Source organism: Lissotriton vulgaris, chromosome 2_1 (assembly GCF_964263255.1).
Source record: "Lissotriton vulgaris chromosome 2_1, aLisVul1.2, whole genome shotgun sequence".
Taxonomy (NCBI): Eukaryota; Metazoa; Chordata; class Amphibia; order Caudata; family Salamandridae; genus Lissotriton; species Lissotriton vulgaris.
Window position 1 is genome coordinate 1,390,279,623 of NC_141687.1, and position 17,085 is coordinate 1,390,296,707.

Sequence of the window (17,085 nt, forward strand, 5' to 3'; positions counted from 1 at the left end):
TTTTATCGCAACCTTAAGAACTCTTTTGCAGCCATATTCTTGAACTGTGTATGTTGGATTTTTGTCGTTTTGGTCTTGTGTAGTTAAGATTAAATACCTTTATTTTTCTAAACTGTTGTGGAGTCAGTTTGTGGTGTTTTCACTGTGTTACTTTGAGTGTTGGTACAAATACTTTACACATTGCCTTTTGATTAGCCTTGACTGCTCGTGCCAAGCTACCTAGAGGGTGAGCAGGGGTTATCTCAGAGGGTTTCCTCCTTACCCTGACTAGAAGCAAGGGTCCCTATTTGGACAGTGGTACCTACCTCTGCCAACTAGAGACCCCCAGTTCTAACAATAATCACAACAAAAATATGAATATTTTTTAAACTGTGGGTTTCTACTTTTGAAGAATATCTGTTTATGACGTGGTGATGTTATATCTAAATATATGAATGCCTCATGAACTATTTTGATGCTTCCAATGTCCTCACACAAGAAGTCAATTTGAATAAGCTATACAATTAGGATAAAACTTAGACAGCAGTCACTATATTTTCAACCTTTGTTTATAAATTGGTTTCAATGTTTTATTACCTAATATTGACAGTCATTTTAAGGGAAAAGTAACTGGGAACCCAGGTAGAAGCTATGTCTGTAACAATAAAATATGTAGGAAAAGTAATTGGTTTAGGACCATTCTTCTTTGCCACTCGCCTCATTCTTTGTATGTCCCTACTATGCCACGGAGATGGAGAGGGAACTGTCCCTTGCAAGCCACCATCCATGTAATTACAGCCAATCGCATTGCCACATTCTTAATGAATACTAATTAGGCATGTAGTTCTGCAACTCTAGTGATTCAGTATTTTGACAACTGACCTAACAGTACATCAATCAACGATTTGTAGAGCGCTGCTTATCACCCGTGAGGGTATCCAGAAAATGGAGGGACTGCTGCTGGAGTTGTCAGTCGAACATCCAGGTTTTTATGCTATCTCTAAACTTCTGTAGGGTGGGTGCAGTCCGGAGGTGGAGCAGAAGGCCATTCCAGGTCTTGGTGGACAGGTAGGAGAAGGTGCGGTAACCACTTCTGCTTTTGTGGAAGTGGGCATGTGGTCAAGGGAGAGGGAGGTGGAGCGTAATTACCTGCCAGGTTGGTGGAAGTTCAGTCTGTGGTTGAGGTAGACTGGTCCTTTGTTGTACAGGGCTTTGTAGGCGAGGGTCAGTAGTTTGAATTGGTACCTTTTTTGGACGTGGAGCCAGTGGAGCTCTCTGAGTTGGGAGGGTGATGTGGGCTCTTCTCAGTAGGTTGAGGATGAGCATAGGTCCTTAGGTCGGATTGCAAAATACTATTTCATTCACAAAAAACTATGTATGCAATTTTTGACCACTTTTTGTAAATTGAGTAGTAATACATTTGGACAATAACTTGCATAGGTAGATTGATGCCAATTGTGGTCACTCCTTATTTGCAGCTCTACCTGGGGGTAAGTGCTTTTTGAAATATAAATAAGGAATAATAATATAAAATGTAAGATGTTCAGACAACAGCCGGGTAAATAGTGAAATGTCTCTGCTATTTGCATGGCTACTGGCCAAGTTGTGCATACCATCTCCTATTTAGCTAGCGACCAGGTCAATATTGAAGCTTCTTTAGTATTTGATGGCTGTTGGACAAAGAGTATATAATTTCTGCTATTTAGTCTTTGTCTAGATATAAGTAATGATGTAACTTTGCTATTTGCAAGGTCACCGGCCAGATAATACATTATTTCTGATGTTTAACCAGCAACCTGGTAAATATTTGCTATTTATATGGCTACTGGCAGAATTGTACAGAATGCTGTTTTTTTGCCAGGAACTGAGTAAAGAGTGAAATGTATTTGTTATTTGTTTGACTATTGGTCACATGTGGCTGATGAAGGGTGATGCCCCGTTTCCGTTCCAGGGAGGGCATTGCTTGGCAGTTCGGGCTGGACTGTTCCCAAAAGGAACAGGGTCAAGACTGATTTGCATATGGCTGGGTCCAAACTGGGGTGGTCTGGTGAGCAAAAGAACAATGGATTAAACCCAGATCCTTGTGACTGGGGGTGAAAGTTTGCATTGTCCAGCATTCCGTCCATCAATTGTTTCTTTTACTGGTCACACAGGACATAATGTCTGTTAGTTAGCCAAAGGCCAAGTAAACTGTAAAGTTACTTTCCTATTTGCATGGATGAGTAATAGAACATCTATGCTATGTAGCCAGTGGCCGGGTCAACAGTGACGTGTAGAGTCGGGGTCTAGTGCTCACGCTACGTCATCACGTAGCGTGAGCGGCAGCCATTTTGGATGGCGCCAAAGACGCGATTTTGAGTGCCAGAGCCCGAGCAGTGAAGCTGCACGCTCGGCGCTCTCTGTGGATATATCTTAAATATAATAAATACCAGTTCCTTTACCCTCCAGTGTCCTGTGGTCAGTATAGGAGACTGCAACTTTACAGTGGCGACGAGACCTACTACGTGGAAAGGACCAGGAATAAAAGTGCAAGGGCAATAAAGGAAGGATAACCACCGAGGGGTTAGTCAGACCCACGTCAGAGGGTGCAGGAGACCACAGAGAGCACGGCAGAAGCGACGGGAGACGCACCGGAGCTGAGTGCAGACCGGCAGGACCAGGTACGAAGGCAGCTACCCACAGGCACAGAGGGAAGAACAGCCCCTAGTACCACCAAGTGGGAGCAAAGGAAGGGACGCGGGACAGCAGGAAGACAGGCACCCACAGCCTCCCAAATAACAAGGAGTGCACGGGACGGGGAATCACCATAAGGAAGAGCCTCGAACCGGACAGGGGCCCTGGCGGAGTGAAGGAGAAGTGGAGCAGGAGGTGCAGAGAGTCCCCAATTCCAACCAGAGAAGGGGGAGGAGAACAGTGCGCCAGGCAGTCCCAAGAGCCAGGAAACAGCGTCGAAAAAGCACGAAGAGATGATGCGCAAGCGTCTTCGATGACGAATCCAATCCCATTCCTGCCGAAACCGGGAGAGCCCCTGATGAAGTGGGAAGACTGGAGAGAGTATATTCTCAACTACATAGAGGCCTTGGAGGACGAGAACGAAGAGGCATTCACTAGTAAGAGGAAAAAGAGAATATTACTACACAACCTGGGGCCAGAAGGAATTAGGGTGTTACAGAACCTGGTACCTAAGCCCCGACAAGCCGCAGATGATGACGTATTTGCGCATGTCATAGAGGAACTTAATGAACACTACAGGCCAGTATGCACGTCCATAGATCAATACAATTTCCAGCAGTGGAAGCAAGAAATAGGAGAGTCTATTGACGAGTATGTGGCTGTGTTGAAGAAGTTGGCGACAACGTGCAAATTTGGCGCGCTACACGCACGACGAATTCATTAAGGACCAGATAGTGATGCACACCACTAACAAGACAGTGCAAGACAAGTTGTGGGCGAGTGGAGATGCCACACTAAAGGAAGTGATTGCGATAGTAAAAAAGGCTGAACTAACGAAGAGATGTGCGGATGCAGCCAAGAGGGAACCAGTGGTGAGACCCATGGTGAACAAGGTCGACGAGGAAGAACCCACGGGAAGGAATAAAGGTGCGGCGACAAGCAACAGAGGACCCAACAAATGGCTGGGGAAACCTGTGCAACAAGGGAAGCAAACAGAGGGGCCAGAAACTCGTGCTATTGTTGTGGCAGCCAAAACCACGAGGCCTACGACAAGAGATGCCCGGCGTTCCGAGAGAAGTGCATGTTCTGCGGCATAATTGGGCATTATGAAAAGGTGTGTGGTCGGAAGGCAGGCCGCAACACGGTGAAGTACGTGGACCAAGACCCGGAAGATGCAGAGGAGAGAAGACAAGAGGAAGAAGACATGGTGCTGTGTATAGAGGGTCAAGTACTGGGCGTGGATGGCCGAAGATCGAACAAACCACAGGGCGACATGCTAATTGGAGAAGTACAGATAAGCATTGTGGTGGACTCAGGGTCATCCTATACAATTGTCCAAAGAGCAGTATGGGACGAGAAGTTCAAACCCCACTTGGGGCCACGATTGAAACCTCCAGGTATCAAGCCAGTCTCGTACACAAGAGAATGAATACCCATGGTAGGGTACCGTGCTCTGAAATTCGAATTCAGTGGACGGAGTGCGGAATGCAAACTGTATGTTGCGGAAAAGGGGCCGTCGGTCCTAGGCTGGATGGATCAAGGAGACCTGGGCATAAAACTAGACCCAGGAGGAGACATACAAGTACTGATGACGGCACCGGAACAATGGCCAGACTTAGAAAAATTGAAGAAGGATTTCCCCAAGGTGTTTGGCGAGAAAATCGTGAAGCTGGAAAAGTTCACGTACAGAATAGAACTTACGGACAAAGCCATACCAGCATCGCATAAAGTATGAAATGTTCCCATTGCAATGAGAGAAGCAGTGCAACAGGAATTAAGGGGACTGGAGAAGAATGGGATAATCAAGCCCATAAATTGTGCAGAGTGGCTGGCGCCCTTGGTAGTTGTAATGAAGCCCAACGGCAAGGTCCGGCTGTGTGTGGACCTGAGAGAACTTAACAAGTGCATTGTGGTGGAAAAGTTCCCATTACCCCGCATTGAGGAGATGTTGGCCAAGACCAAGGGGATAAGATGGTATTCCACAATCGATCGACATCAGCATATCACCAAATAGCACTACACCCGGAAAGCAGGAAGTTAACATCGTTCATAACGCCCTTTGGGTGTTATCAATTCTGCAGGATGCCATTTGGACTTGCCTCGGCTGCGGCCGTCTTCCAGAAACTCATGCACTGTCTCTTCAAAGACATGGAAGGAATCCAGTACTTACAGGACGACATCCTGGTGATGGGAAAAGACAGGAGAGACCATGACACTAAATTAGCCAAAGTATTGAATGTGCTGGAAGAAAAAGGCCTGACAGCGGAATGGGAGAAGTGCCGTTTAGGGATGGCTTCAGTCCCCTATCTCGGACATGAAATAGGAGAGCAAGGGATTACACCAAAAAGGGATAACGTGAAAGCCATCTGCGACGCCCCGCCTCCCTCCAGCAAGGAAGAAGTCAGATCTTTTCTAGGAATGGCTGAGTATTACAGCAAATGTATACAACACTTTGCCACCAAAACACATCATATGAGACAACTCACAAGGGAAAAGAAAATATTTGAATGGACCGAAGAAACACAAAAAGAATTTGAGGGAATCAAGAAGGATGTCAGCCAAGCCATACCCCTGCAAGGGTATGACCCACAAGGACGAACGGTGCTAACAACTGATGCCAGTGAAAAGGGACTGGAAGCAGTCCTTATGCAAGAAGGGAGAAATGGAATAATGGAAACTCTAAGCTTTGCATTCAGAGCCCTGTCAGATACAGAAAAGAAGTTCAGCGTCATAGAGAAGGAGATGTTGGCAGTGGTATGGGCCATGGGTAAATTTCACCAGTTCCTGTGGGGCACGGAAGTCCAACTGAAGACTGACAATAAACCACTGGTAAAAGTACTCACGTCCAGCGGACATGCAATTGCCACCCCAGGATAGCAAAGATGCCCCTGAAGTTACTAGAATACAGATATGACGTGGAGTACATTCCGGGAAGCAAGAATAAGGTAGCTGACTACCTTAGCAGAGCGGCCGCAATGGAGGAAGCAGTAGAAGGAAAGGAAGCGAGTGAAGAGATGGCGGCTTTGATGGAAGACCCGGAGAAAGTAATCAGCAACCATGAATGGATGGAAGCGTATGAAGAGGACAAGGACATCCAATAAGTGAAGAAACACATAGTTGGCTGGTGGCCTGAAAAAAAGACACCTAAGGACAACGCTCAGGAAATTTTATGAAGTAAGAGAAGAATTGTCCCTAGACGATAAAGGAGCCTTCCTGTACAGAGGAGACAAAGTGGTACCTCCTGTGGTGTCAATACCTTGGTTGTTGACGATACTACATGAAGGCCACCTGGGTATCATGAAAACCAAGATGAGGGCCAAGTAGGGATATTGGTGGCCAGGCATGGACAAACAGAGAGACACGTGCAAGAGTGCGACCAATGCCAACGAGCAGATAAGACGATGACGCTGTTGAGGCCAGCCCTAGGAAAATTCACCAACCCGAATAATCCGTGGGAGGAGCTATCTATAGACATATTAGGACCCATTCTGGATGACCAAGGAACTCCGGAGGTGCACATCCAAGAGGAAATGGACACTGAGACGATACTCAAGTTCCTCACTGCGACCTTCCTCAGGGAAGGGATTCCCAAATCAATATTAAGTGACAATGGTCCCCAGTTCACATCAGAGAAATGGCTTAAATATATGGAGAAGAACAGAATCATATCCAAACATACATCCATATATCATCCGGCTGGAAATGGACAAGTGGAACGCTTCAACAGAGTGTTAATGGGGTCCATCCAGGCTGCCATTATGATGGGAAAGGACTGGGAGAAAGAGGTCTTAAACATGATCTGGGCCTACCGCATCACCTAGACGAGCACGGGGTAAAGCCCCTTCCAAATTCTATGGGGATAACTTGGCGTGGAAGGAGAAGACAGTAACCAGTAAGTGGTCCCCGACCGTAGTGCAGTACAATCTGTAGAGAGCTCAACAATCTATACAGAACATTATAATAGGAGGAAGAACGTGAAGGAAACATCGTTGGAGAAAGGAGAATGGGTCAGGGTCAAGTTGGCAGTGTTGCAGAAAAAAGGTGACAGCAAATACAGCCTACCCTTGCAAGTAAAGGAGGTATACGACAGAGCAGCGTTGCTCAGTGATGGGAACGTGTGGTCCCAGGATCGCATGTCCAGGTGTAATGAGATCTTACGATGGCTTCCTGAAGACCGGGAGCAAGAGGTGACAGATCGGAGGTCACTGGAGAATGACAGCGTGAACCAGGAAGAAGAAGGAGGCGTGGAGATGGCAGAAAGGGAACCAGACCAAAGAGGCAGTGAAAGTCCGAGAGCTGAGGTACAACCCAGAGAGAAGAGAGAAACCCCCGCAGAGAGAGTATGGGTACTCAAGAAGGTAGAGAGATGGGGTCCACCGTGATCAAGGAGAAAGAAGTGACTTCCACCCCGGTAAGACGCACAAGGGGGGGGGGCAGATTGATTGTGAGGCCTTCTAGGTATCGAGACTTTGAAATGGGAGAAGAAAAGTAATCAACACAGAGACTGCCACTTCTTGTGTGATATAAAAGGGGGAGATATGTAGAGTCGTGGTCTAGTGCTCACACTACGTCATCACGTAGCGTGAGCGGCGGCCATTTTGGATGGCACGAAAGACGCGATTTTGAGTGCCGGAGCCCGAGTAGTGAAGCTGCACGCTCGGCGCTCTCTGTGGATATATATTAAATATAATAAATACCAATTCCTTTACCCTCCAGTGTCCTGTGGTCAGTAAGGGAGACTGCAACTTTACATGACGTTTCCTTGTTATTTGGAAAGCTGCAGGCCAAATAGTGCCAATATCGGCCCACTGACTATCCCTCCCGCAGCAGCATACATGCAGCATAAATAAGCAGAAACGACAACATTTTTGTTGGGGAAAAAGAGCTGCAGGTTTATTAGCATAGCAATATGCCAACAAGGTTGGTTATCTTACAGGCGATCCAAAGGCAAGCCGCTCCTCGCGGCCTACTACCTGATGGGCCAAACTTGCATCGTGGCTTTAGCCAATCGATGCTTAGCGGTTGTGGTGAGGGTTAGCCACTCCCACTTCTGGTGAACCATCGGTCCACCCTCCTGCTCACGCCCCCCCTACGAGGGGCGGAGCGTTCAAGCGACCCCCAGTTGTTCAGGTTTCCAACCGCCCGTAGGATAACGAGGCACCGTCGCACCCCAGGGTCCACAGCACAGACTTTCCTGGGGATATTAGGCCTCAGCATCCTTTGTGCTCCTGAAGAGGGTACCCCTGAGTACCTTTCCGCCTCTGGATCGCCCTGTAACTCCGCCTGCAACACAAATAAAAAGCATTAGAACACATTCCCCCCCCAACCCTGAAGACGCCGGGTAAGCGGTAGGGAGGGAAACAGCGTCAGGGTGAGGGGGCAAAGAGGCCGCCCTGGGGGTGTGGGAGGACTTTATACTTCTCCCTGCCCCCGCCTCAGCCGGAAGTGACGAGCGGGACCCGCTGGGGTCCGGAGACACTAGGCTGCTCCGTGTGCTATCTTGTGGCACTAAGGGGCCCGCCCTCTTATGAGGGTCCCCTGCGGGGACAAGTCGGGCGGCCCTCATAGTGCCAATAACGGCCCACTGACCATCCCTCCCGCAACAACATACATGCAGCATAAATAAGCAGGCACAACAACTTTTTTGTTGGGAAAAAGAACTGCAGGTTTATTAGCATAACAATATGCCAACAAGGTGGGTTATCTTACAGGCGATCCAAAGGCAAGCCGCCCCTCGCGGCCTACCACTTGATGGGCCAAACTTGCATCGTGGCCTTAGCCAATCGATGCTTAGCGGTTGTGGTGAGGGTTAGCCACTCCCACTTCCGGTGAACCATCGGTCCACCCTCTTGCTCACGCCCCCCCTACGAGGGGCTGAGCGTTCAAGCAACCCCCGGTTGTTCAGGTTTCCAACCGCCCGTAGGATAACGGGGTGCCGTCGCACCCCAGGGTCCACCGCACAGACTTTCCTGGGGATATTAGGCCTCAGCATCCTTTGTACTCCTGAAGAGGGTACCCCTGAGTACCTTTCCGCCTCTGGATCACCCTGTAACTCCGCCGCAGCCCTGGGTGTGGCGACCGTCGCAGCCAGGGCCCCCCACCAAGGCCGGAATTCCTACTTACATCCTGCTATTTCTAGGGCCACTCCCATAACCAGCAAGAATCGAGCCATGCTTATAATGGTGAATCCACCTGTGACCCTGATACCTACACCAAAGCCGGAGTTGAACTGCACAATTGTGTGCCACAAGTTTCGTTTCAGTCTTTTGGTGTATCTACTGGGACCGATACGTGTTAACGCAAATGCTATGTCACGTGCTACAGCCCCCATCATGCCCTTGCCATCCCTCAAAGACACCTTCCAGCCTGATGCCGCCCGTAGCTCTAGCAAGGGGTTTCTTGGCCCAGACTCCCCAGTCTGAGTTACTAACCGTTATCCCCTCTACATGCTCTAGATAGTGTGAATGGCTATCCCTGTCCTGGCAAGGCCAGCAAAGGCGAATTCCCCCTCCCTTTGGTGACTATCCTGCCAAGGGATATGTGACCTAAGCACTGGTGTCCTTGTATACTAGCCTTGAGAAGAGGGGGGGGGGGGTCAGACATGCCGATAACTTGCCCCTTCTTGAGCAGGCGAACGCTGAAAACTCCTTATTCCAAGATTATGGTCTTCTCTGAAAACCAGACAGTGTTACTTAGAGAAAATCGAGGGACGGTGCAGCGCCCCATACACAACCACCCTGGCAAATTAAGGACCGGTGGACTCGTTACTGAACATAGCAGAGGCGGTCCCTGTCCGCCCCTCCGGAAGTCCAGACGTGACTTTCCCACCTAGCTGGGTAAAACCTTATTAATTTGACGTGTGTTTACCCCGCAACCGAGCATGCGAGGAGAACTGAAAGGGCCACCACCCTGTGCGACACTGGTGTATTGCTATGACAAGAAGATTTCATTTATTATACTTTATGTGTCCCGGTGTCTATCGCACAGCAAGTGAAAGGTATTCAACAATATTTACCTAACCAAGATACTATCTAATAAGACCGATCTAAAAGCTGCACTTATATCAAATGCACACTTATGAACCCTATCCAGTGGATACATACACATAGCCTGCTAGTCACATGGGCTTGAGATTATATTGCCACTTGTAGCTGAGTTAACCCTTAGTGCATGCCAAAGGTACTATACCACCTGGTACCATCGTGCGACAAGCTGGCCCCTTTTATTACCAACTCTGACGGCCCTAAATGTTCTTCTCAGAGTGGTGCCTGTGTACTTGAACAAATGTCCTGTAAAAGAAGAAGGTTGCACTCCATTCCCAGACGTGCTGACCCAGGGCCCCACACACTGGCCCCAGTGTGTTCTTCCCCTGTACCTGCTCCGCGCCCTGGCAGGCCAGCCAGAAGGCGTGGTATAGCTTTCATAGGACGAAACCCGTGAGTATTTGAGCACCAGTTGTTGTACCAAAGAACACATTCCCACACGGGGGATGCATGATTAGCCCCCACTCCCCAAATGCTTAACGGAAAACACATTTCATTTATGACACAGGAGGTTCGTGATTATGTTTCAAAAGGAACACACCAGTTATTGTCCAGGGAATAACCAAATTGCCCAGGCTCAGACAATTTACAAGAGAACACCCAATTATTTCACAGGGGGATACCTGCTATTCTCAATCTAACCAGTTCCAACAATTCTATTACTCTTACGGGGTGGAAACCAGAGAATGCCCCCCTCATATAAACCCAAAGTACCATGTCGACAAAGTCAGAGCAGACCTTGCTTCCCAAATGGGGTGACCTATAGAACACTGCTGTAGTCCCATCACGGTAGTCCCACCTGCTGTCCGTAAGTGGCCCTTAGTGTTGGAACAACCAAGTCCCGGATTGCATTATAGCCCCCGGGATTGCTACCCCTCCACCGGAGAGAGGGAAAGGGGCATACCTGTAACTTAGAGAGGTACTGGCGGACGTATGTAATAAGCAGTTCTTGAGATAGCCACGCCCTTGCATACACATGCTTGACGTTCGTGCGCTGACTACGGCCAAGAGCATGCCCAGGTAACTGCCCCTTGTTTAGGGACTTGTGGAGGACATGGAACGTACTCCTTATGGTTGCTCTACGCTCAGCTCAGCTGTGCCCACAGCCCCTCAACCCCCATTCTCTTTGAATATGGAAGTTTCCTCCCAGTGGTTCCTATTATTGAGGGTCTGCAAATTAAGATGAAAATCCTTTTAACTGTGTTAGGTACTCTATTGTAACATGCAGACTTCTCTCTTGAACACACTGTTTGCTACCTCTTGCATCTAGTGTCAGTTCCGTAACTTGCTCAAGAGCCGTCCTTGTCTACGTGACGTTTGTTCTAGTGTATGAGCGACCTCCATTTCTTGCAGTCTTATGCCCTTACTAATGTAACTTGCCCACATGTCACTTTTCGTCCTGTAAAGCAGTTTGCAAATTCCCTATTGTTCTCACACAATTGTCACTTGTTACATGTAACTTAGCGTCTGCTTATGCAAAGTGGCCACTTAGAGTGCTCCCAAGTAAATTAAGTAAACAACAATTGTTGCATAATAAACATGGACTTTTGTATAGCGCACGTATCACCCGAAAGTCTAAGGCGCTGAATACCAGTTGCATCTTGTTACCCAACTCAAAGGAACTCAACTATCGTCCTCAGATGGTTGAAAGGCTGGGAAGGCCCTCCGGGGTGAGAACCTGTGTCCATGAGGTCGAATACCGACCCCTGCAGTGGATGCATTAGTCCACTGCGCCACCAGACCCGCCTTCAGGTCTGTTCCTAATGAGAAGCGCCTCAACACATTCGAGAAAGGTCCGCACTATATGGGGATAGATAAGATTGTGTACATGCTTGTCAAATGCAGCGGGATGCGGAGCTGCAGTACCAGACTCGCTGTGGCCGCTTGCAACGGCCCGATCCAACTCCCGGCACTGCGGCAGAAATGCTCCCGTCCAGTGCCACCCCCGGTGCGCATTCCGCGCGAAACCCCCCACAAGGGACATACTATTAAATAAATCAATGCGGCCAACGAGGGGACCGAGCAGGTGCCAAAGCCCCCTAAACTTTCTTGCCCTACGCTCCCTCCCCCTGGGAGCAGGCACTGTTCCATGAAGTTCCAGGTTACAGCGAAACCTGCACAGAACATGGAGTGGCCGGCAGCCTCTCACACACCCGGAGACGCATATGAGTGACGGCGTGTTCCAACCCTAAAAAAGCTTGGCGGTGTGGGGGGAGTCCTGAACCCTAACTCCCTCGGAGTGCCTGGAGTTACCGTACCACAAGAGAACACCGTGTCACCGCCTGCTAACGATAGTTGCCTGACAACCTACCATGCAGCAACTGGCAATGCCAAATAAATAGCTTAGGGCATCTACGGCCCGATCCGAATAGGGTAGCAGAGCGCTACCAAATGGCACCAGTTAGGTAACATGAGGACACAAACCTAAGGCATGTCAGGACCGTGTGGGTGCTGTTTTAAGACTGACCGAGGCCTGAGGGTTGTCATTCGAGCCACCCTTACTTGATAACGTAAATAATATAAAACAACGTAATAAACAGACATGGCAGCGAGTACACAACACACATACTCCTGTACCCTGCACAATCTGTAAGCGGTGGCTCCACCAGTGCAACATGCCCTGCCGAGCTGCAGTCACTAAAATCTGGCAATAACCTTACAGCGGCACTCATGTGCACGCACCTAAGTGTAAAGCACTTTTAGCCCCCATGCCTCAAGGAGAGGAAGGGCAACCGGTCTGGCCAGCAGCAGCAGTGCCGACAGCACTAGGACCCGCAATCTTCTGAAGGCCGCACGTTCGCATGCATTACCCCCTGCTCGACTAAACTGGGCTCGACTAAACTGAGCCCCGCTGCACAAAAACCAAGACCTTACTAAAGGACACCAGGGGACCCGAGACGCTTAGGAGCTCTGAGCCCCGCTAAAGACTACCGATGATAGAGACAACGACAGCGCTCAAGGCATGTCTGGTGATGGGGCTCACCGCAGCACCCCCGGTGGCCCTGAGATGCATGCCGGCAGTGTCGGACTTGACCTGACAGGCAACAAACACTAGGTAGCGGCATTGAGTAAAACGTGCAAAACATTTGCAGTAGCACCACATTACTGCATACTTATTACAACTAAATGCAAAATAACCGTAACATGAACGGGGGGCTACGGTGAAAGTCTGTGTACAAGATGGTCGCTGACAAAGTGACTGCGTACACCACGGCCTGATGACGCAAGATGGCCGAGTGCCCCCCAGCAGCGAGCCAAAATGGCCGGAGTCCACATGGGCCGCGCACTGCAGTAGGAAGCGACTGGTAAGCCAGCACTGCGAAAACACCTCAACAAAGAGATACCTCGCCAAGTGCTGGTCAGCCGATACAACCCGTTAGAAAAGTGCTAATCCCGGAGACGCACACGAGGTCCACCTGAATACGATACATGGTCGCTGACCAAGTGACAGCGACCACCACGGCCTGATGACACAAGATGGCCGTGTGACCCTCAGCAGCAAGCCTAAATGGCCGGAGTCCACATGGGCCACGCACAGCAGTAGGAAGCGACTGGTAAGCCAACTCGGCGAAAACACCTCAAAAAGAGATACCTCGCCAAGTGCTGGGTAGCAGATACAACCCGTTAGAAAAGTGCTAATCCCGGAGACGCACACGAGGTCCCCTGAATACGATACATGCCTGGAGGGGCGAGACGCCGTTGCCCGGCAGCCACGGCAGTCGCCCCAACGAGTGCCCCTAAATGCCCCGGCAGTGTAATAAATTACCCACAGTGACACGTGCGTGCAGCTTGGAAAATTAACGTGCCTATTTTCTCGACTGCTCGGCCCGCCAGAGCATCAGCGGGAAACCAGACAGCCTGATACATGTAGGTGCATTAACCACTCTTTCCCCACTACATGGCAGGGGCACAAAAACCACCTCGCTACCCGGACACAGCAGCCACTAAAACTGTAAAATGGCGACGAGGACGGATATAGAACTTGAAAAGGCACCCGGTCCAGCGAACCCTACTGCGAGCCCCAAAGGGAACGAGGTGCAGCTCCCTTCCCCGCCCCGATGCCCAGAGGGGGGGGCTGAGCGACATCCGTGCGTGTGCGCCATTTTAAATTATTCGGGTCCCCAAGTGCCAAGCCATCTGAAAATGCGAAGACGTGGCCAGAACCCCCAAGCCAATTCCAGAAAAGTCTAGTATCCCCCAGTTCAACGGCATAGGCAGGCAATGCTCGAGGCGCCTGTTGATAACCCTTTAGACCTATTCATTACTCACAAACAGGCACCTCTCTGCACTAACCTAGCGTACCGCATAAGATGTACCCCTCATCGTACCCTACCAATGCCTCCTGACCAGCACACCAACTCGTCACTGGAAAATGGGTTTACCAGAACCCGACACAGCCCATCTGCGTGCATCCTTGGACGTTCACTGTTGAGCCAGCCAATATACTAGGTTACATTGAAGGGGAAGCAGCGCTTAATGTATCAACGTGCTGGGGGCTCAACGGAACGTTAACCATGCCAACTCCCCTGCTCGGCACAGTAGAACAAGCCAAAATGAGAGAAGATCCCAAGAGAAAACACAGACACATGGGAAGGTCCCTGAAATCACGCGCACACCTTCCGCCAAGCCGCTCCAAAGTAGGTATAACATAGATATGAGTTACTGTACCCCGTGCTGGTGATGAGAAGCTGGAAAAGGCTGCATTAATATAACAAAGATAGCCGTTGGCTTGAATAGCGATCGTAACAGGAGGACAGCGTCACCCTGTGGCGTAAACACCTCACTGCATCCCGCGTAAATAAAAGGCCGAGCACTGGTGCAATAAAACCACCCAAACACTGTTTTTTATACCCTCCTCACCCTGCGAGGAGCAGGGACTCCCTGTAACAAAGCACATTTCAATAAACCAAAATCGGTCGACTCCCCATAAATAGTGCGGCAAAACCGATGCTCGGAGTGCATAATGACTCACATGCTCCGCTCACCGACAAAACCTACCTGTGAAGCGTGGACATCCAAAGCCTCCTTGCCTACTCGGCGTCGCGAGCTTAATCTTCAAAGCATTGCTACTGGCGATCCCACATCAGTGGGCCCATAAGCGACCCCACATGCCCCCGGACATGCCAAGGCCATGTGATCTCTCAATCACAATAGGGGCAATCAGCATCTCACCCACCAAGGCCTCTCAAGGGCAAACACACGCTCCCTACAAGCCCTCGCAAAGACCGAGGCCGTGTACTGGAGAAACTCCTGGGTGCAGGGCAGGGGCTTGCACCCGCGACCCATGGCAAAGGCGTCTGCACCCCCGCTGCCCCGCACACCACCTATTAACCCGACTCTCCGCAATAGAAAGCAAGCCGTCGGAAAGCACAGCGCCCAACACTAGACCAGGCCACTGGACGCTACCAGAGGGCACACCAAACAGCATCAGGGTGAGGGGGCAAAGAGGCCGCCCTGGGGGCGTGGGAGGACTTTATACTTCTCCCTGCCCCCGCCTCGGCCGGAAGTGACGAGCGGACCCGCTGAGGTCCGGAGACACTAGGCTGCTCCGTGTGCCATCTTGTGGCACTAAGGGGCCCGCCCTTTTATGAGGGTCCCCTGCGGGGACGAGTCGGGCGGCCCTCACAGTGCAGACACTTTTAGCGAGCAGCCAGGGAAATAGTGAAGTTTCTCTGCTATTTGTAAAGCCGCTAACCAAATAGTAAATAATTTCATTTTAGCCAGCAGCCGGTAAATAGCTTCCACCTGAGGCTATCGCCTAGTGTTCTGTAGCAGAAGTTGTACAAACTAGTCGGTCTGCCAATAATAAGAAAACGCCGCTATTACAGTTGCTCTGTGGCCCTGTTAAATAAGCCGTCTATACAAAGCTTTAGTAAAAGACAGGGCGCGGCAGCTCATTACGGTAATATTCTCCAGCAGAGGGGCGGCTTGCCACAAAGCGCGATTTCAATGCTCGCATTAAGGTTGTGTCTTGGCAAACACTTGAGACCGCATCAGTTCATTGCTTTAAAAAAAACATAAACCTCGCTGTGCAGCTGTCTCGAAGCCAGAGCCCCTCCTCCTCACAGGGGAAATGACATGGGCGCTGTTTACTCTCCCTGTTGTACGGGGAGAGGGAAGCAGACAAGAGCGGCTGTACAACATCCAAGGAGGACCCAGGCCGTGTGCGGCCCATAATCTACACAGTTTTTCCCGCCCAGGCCGGCAACTGGCTACCAGAGAACAGCATACGGCCGATCGGAAACAAGCATGGCCTCCACGAACGGCAGCGACGTGGAAACCATCCCACGTGAGTTGTGCACTACTTACTGACAGGCGCAGGCGCCCCGCCTGCCAACCAAGTCTCACTCAGAAGACCACCAGCTCAAGGCTTGCGAAACGCACCTGGTGCTTTAGCTTTGAAAACCATTAGCTCTTTAGCTTGTTAAAAAAAACCTCTACTGTGCTTAAAAAGGCAATTTTGTTTACAAAATGCTCTTAACGTGTTTATGTATAAATATTATATATTTCAAGTCCATTTATTTATGATTTGAGACACTGGAAGGGCAAACGGATCTGCCTTTTTGTGTCGAGGCAGCTGTGGTTTAGAATGAGACTTGTGTAGACTTAAATTCCTATTTGAAAGCTTTTTGTTTGAAAGGCGAACAATAATTGTCGTTTTGGTGGCTTTTCACATTAACAGTTAGTTAACAACACCGACCAGCTCAGTGGAATACAAGTTAAGTAATTTCAGCTTTATTTGTATTACTCATACCTTGAGTTGAGACAGCCCAGAGAGCTTTCGAATGTTTTACACACGCAGAGAAAAAAAGTATAGATTCAGAGCTTTAGGTGAGACGAAAAAAATGGGGTGGTGGTGTCTCTCAAAGGGGCGTGGCCGATGTAATTAGGGGCGTGGCTTAAAACACAAGCCAAAAATCTGAGTTTAGCAGAGTGTGTCAACAGACTGATATTGTGCTGCTTCTGTCATTGGATCCAAATATATACTATAACTAGTAACATTACACCTACAACAAGCCAGGACTATTGGCTTTGTCAATGGATATTAGTTGTATGGGATAAATGAGCACCAACTATAACGAGTCTCTGCTGCAAAGTTAAGGCTTTTTTTCACCCTTTATAGTGAGGGCAAAAATTGAGAGCCCGATAGGTACCCGTCACAGCACCTGCTTGGACCCGGCCCACTTAAAGCCTTTTACAGAATCATTAAGAAACTGCACATTTATGGCAAACCCCACTGACTATTCACTCGCCCACTGAAGCATTTGCTCATTGCGTTTAATCACTAAGTGACCGTAACACCCAAGGAGACATGGCATGTGTACCCCTCCTTTTGTGAACGTGAGTTCCCTTCATTCGCCGGGGTGGGGGCCTCGGGGGCTGCAAGAGC

At 49.6% G+C, this 17,085-nt stretch overlaps 1 protein-coding gene across 1 annotated transcript in view; it reads left to right on the plus strand.

Moving 5' to 3' along the window:
- The first annotated feature begins 15,816 nt into the window (after positions 1-15,816).
- The window catches only part of LOC147732620 (glycophorin-C-like), a 180,808-nt gene continuing 179,539 nt past the window's right edge, over positions 15,817-17,085 (plus strand). Inside the window, exon 1 of the mRNA XM_086957124.1 lies at positions 15,817-15,984. Within this exon, the coding sequence (XP_086813250.1) occupies positions 15,945-15,984 (40 nt within the window). The 5' untranslated portion in view covers positions 15,817-15,944. The remainder of the gene's footprint in view (positions 15,985-17,085) is intronic.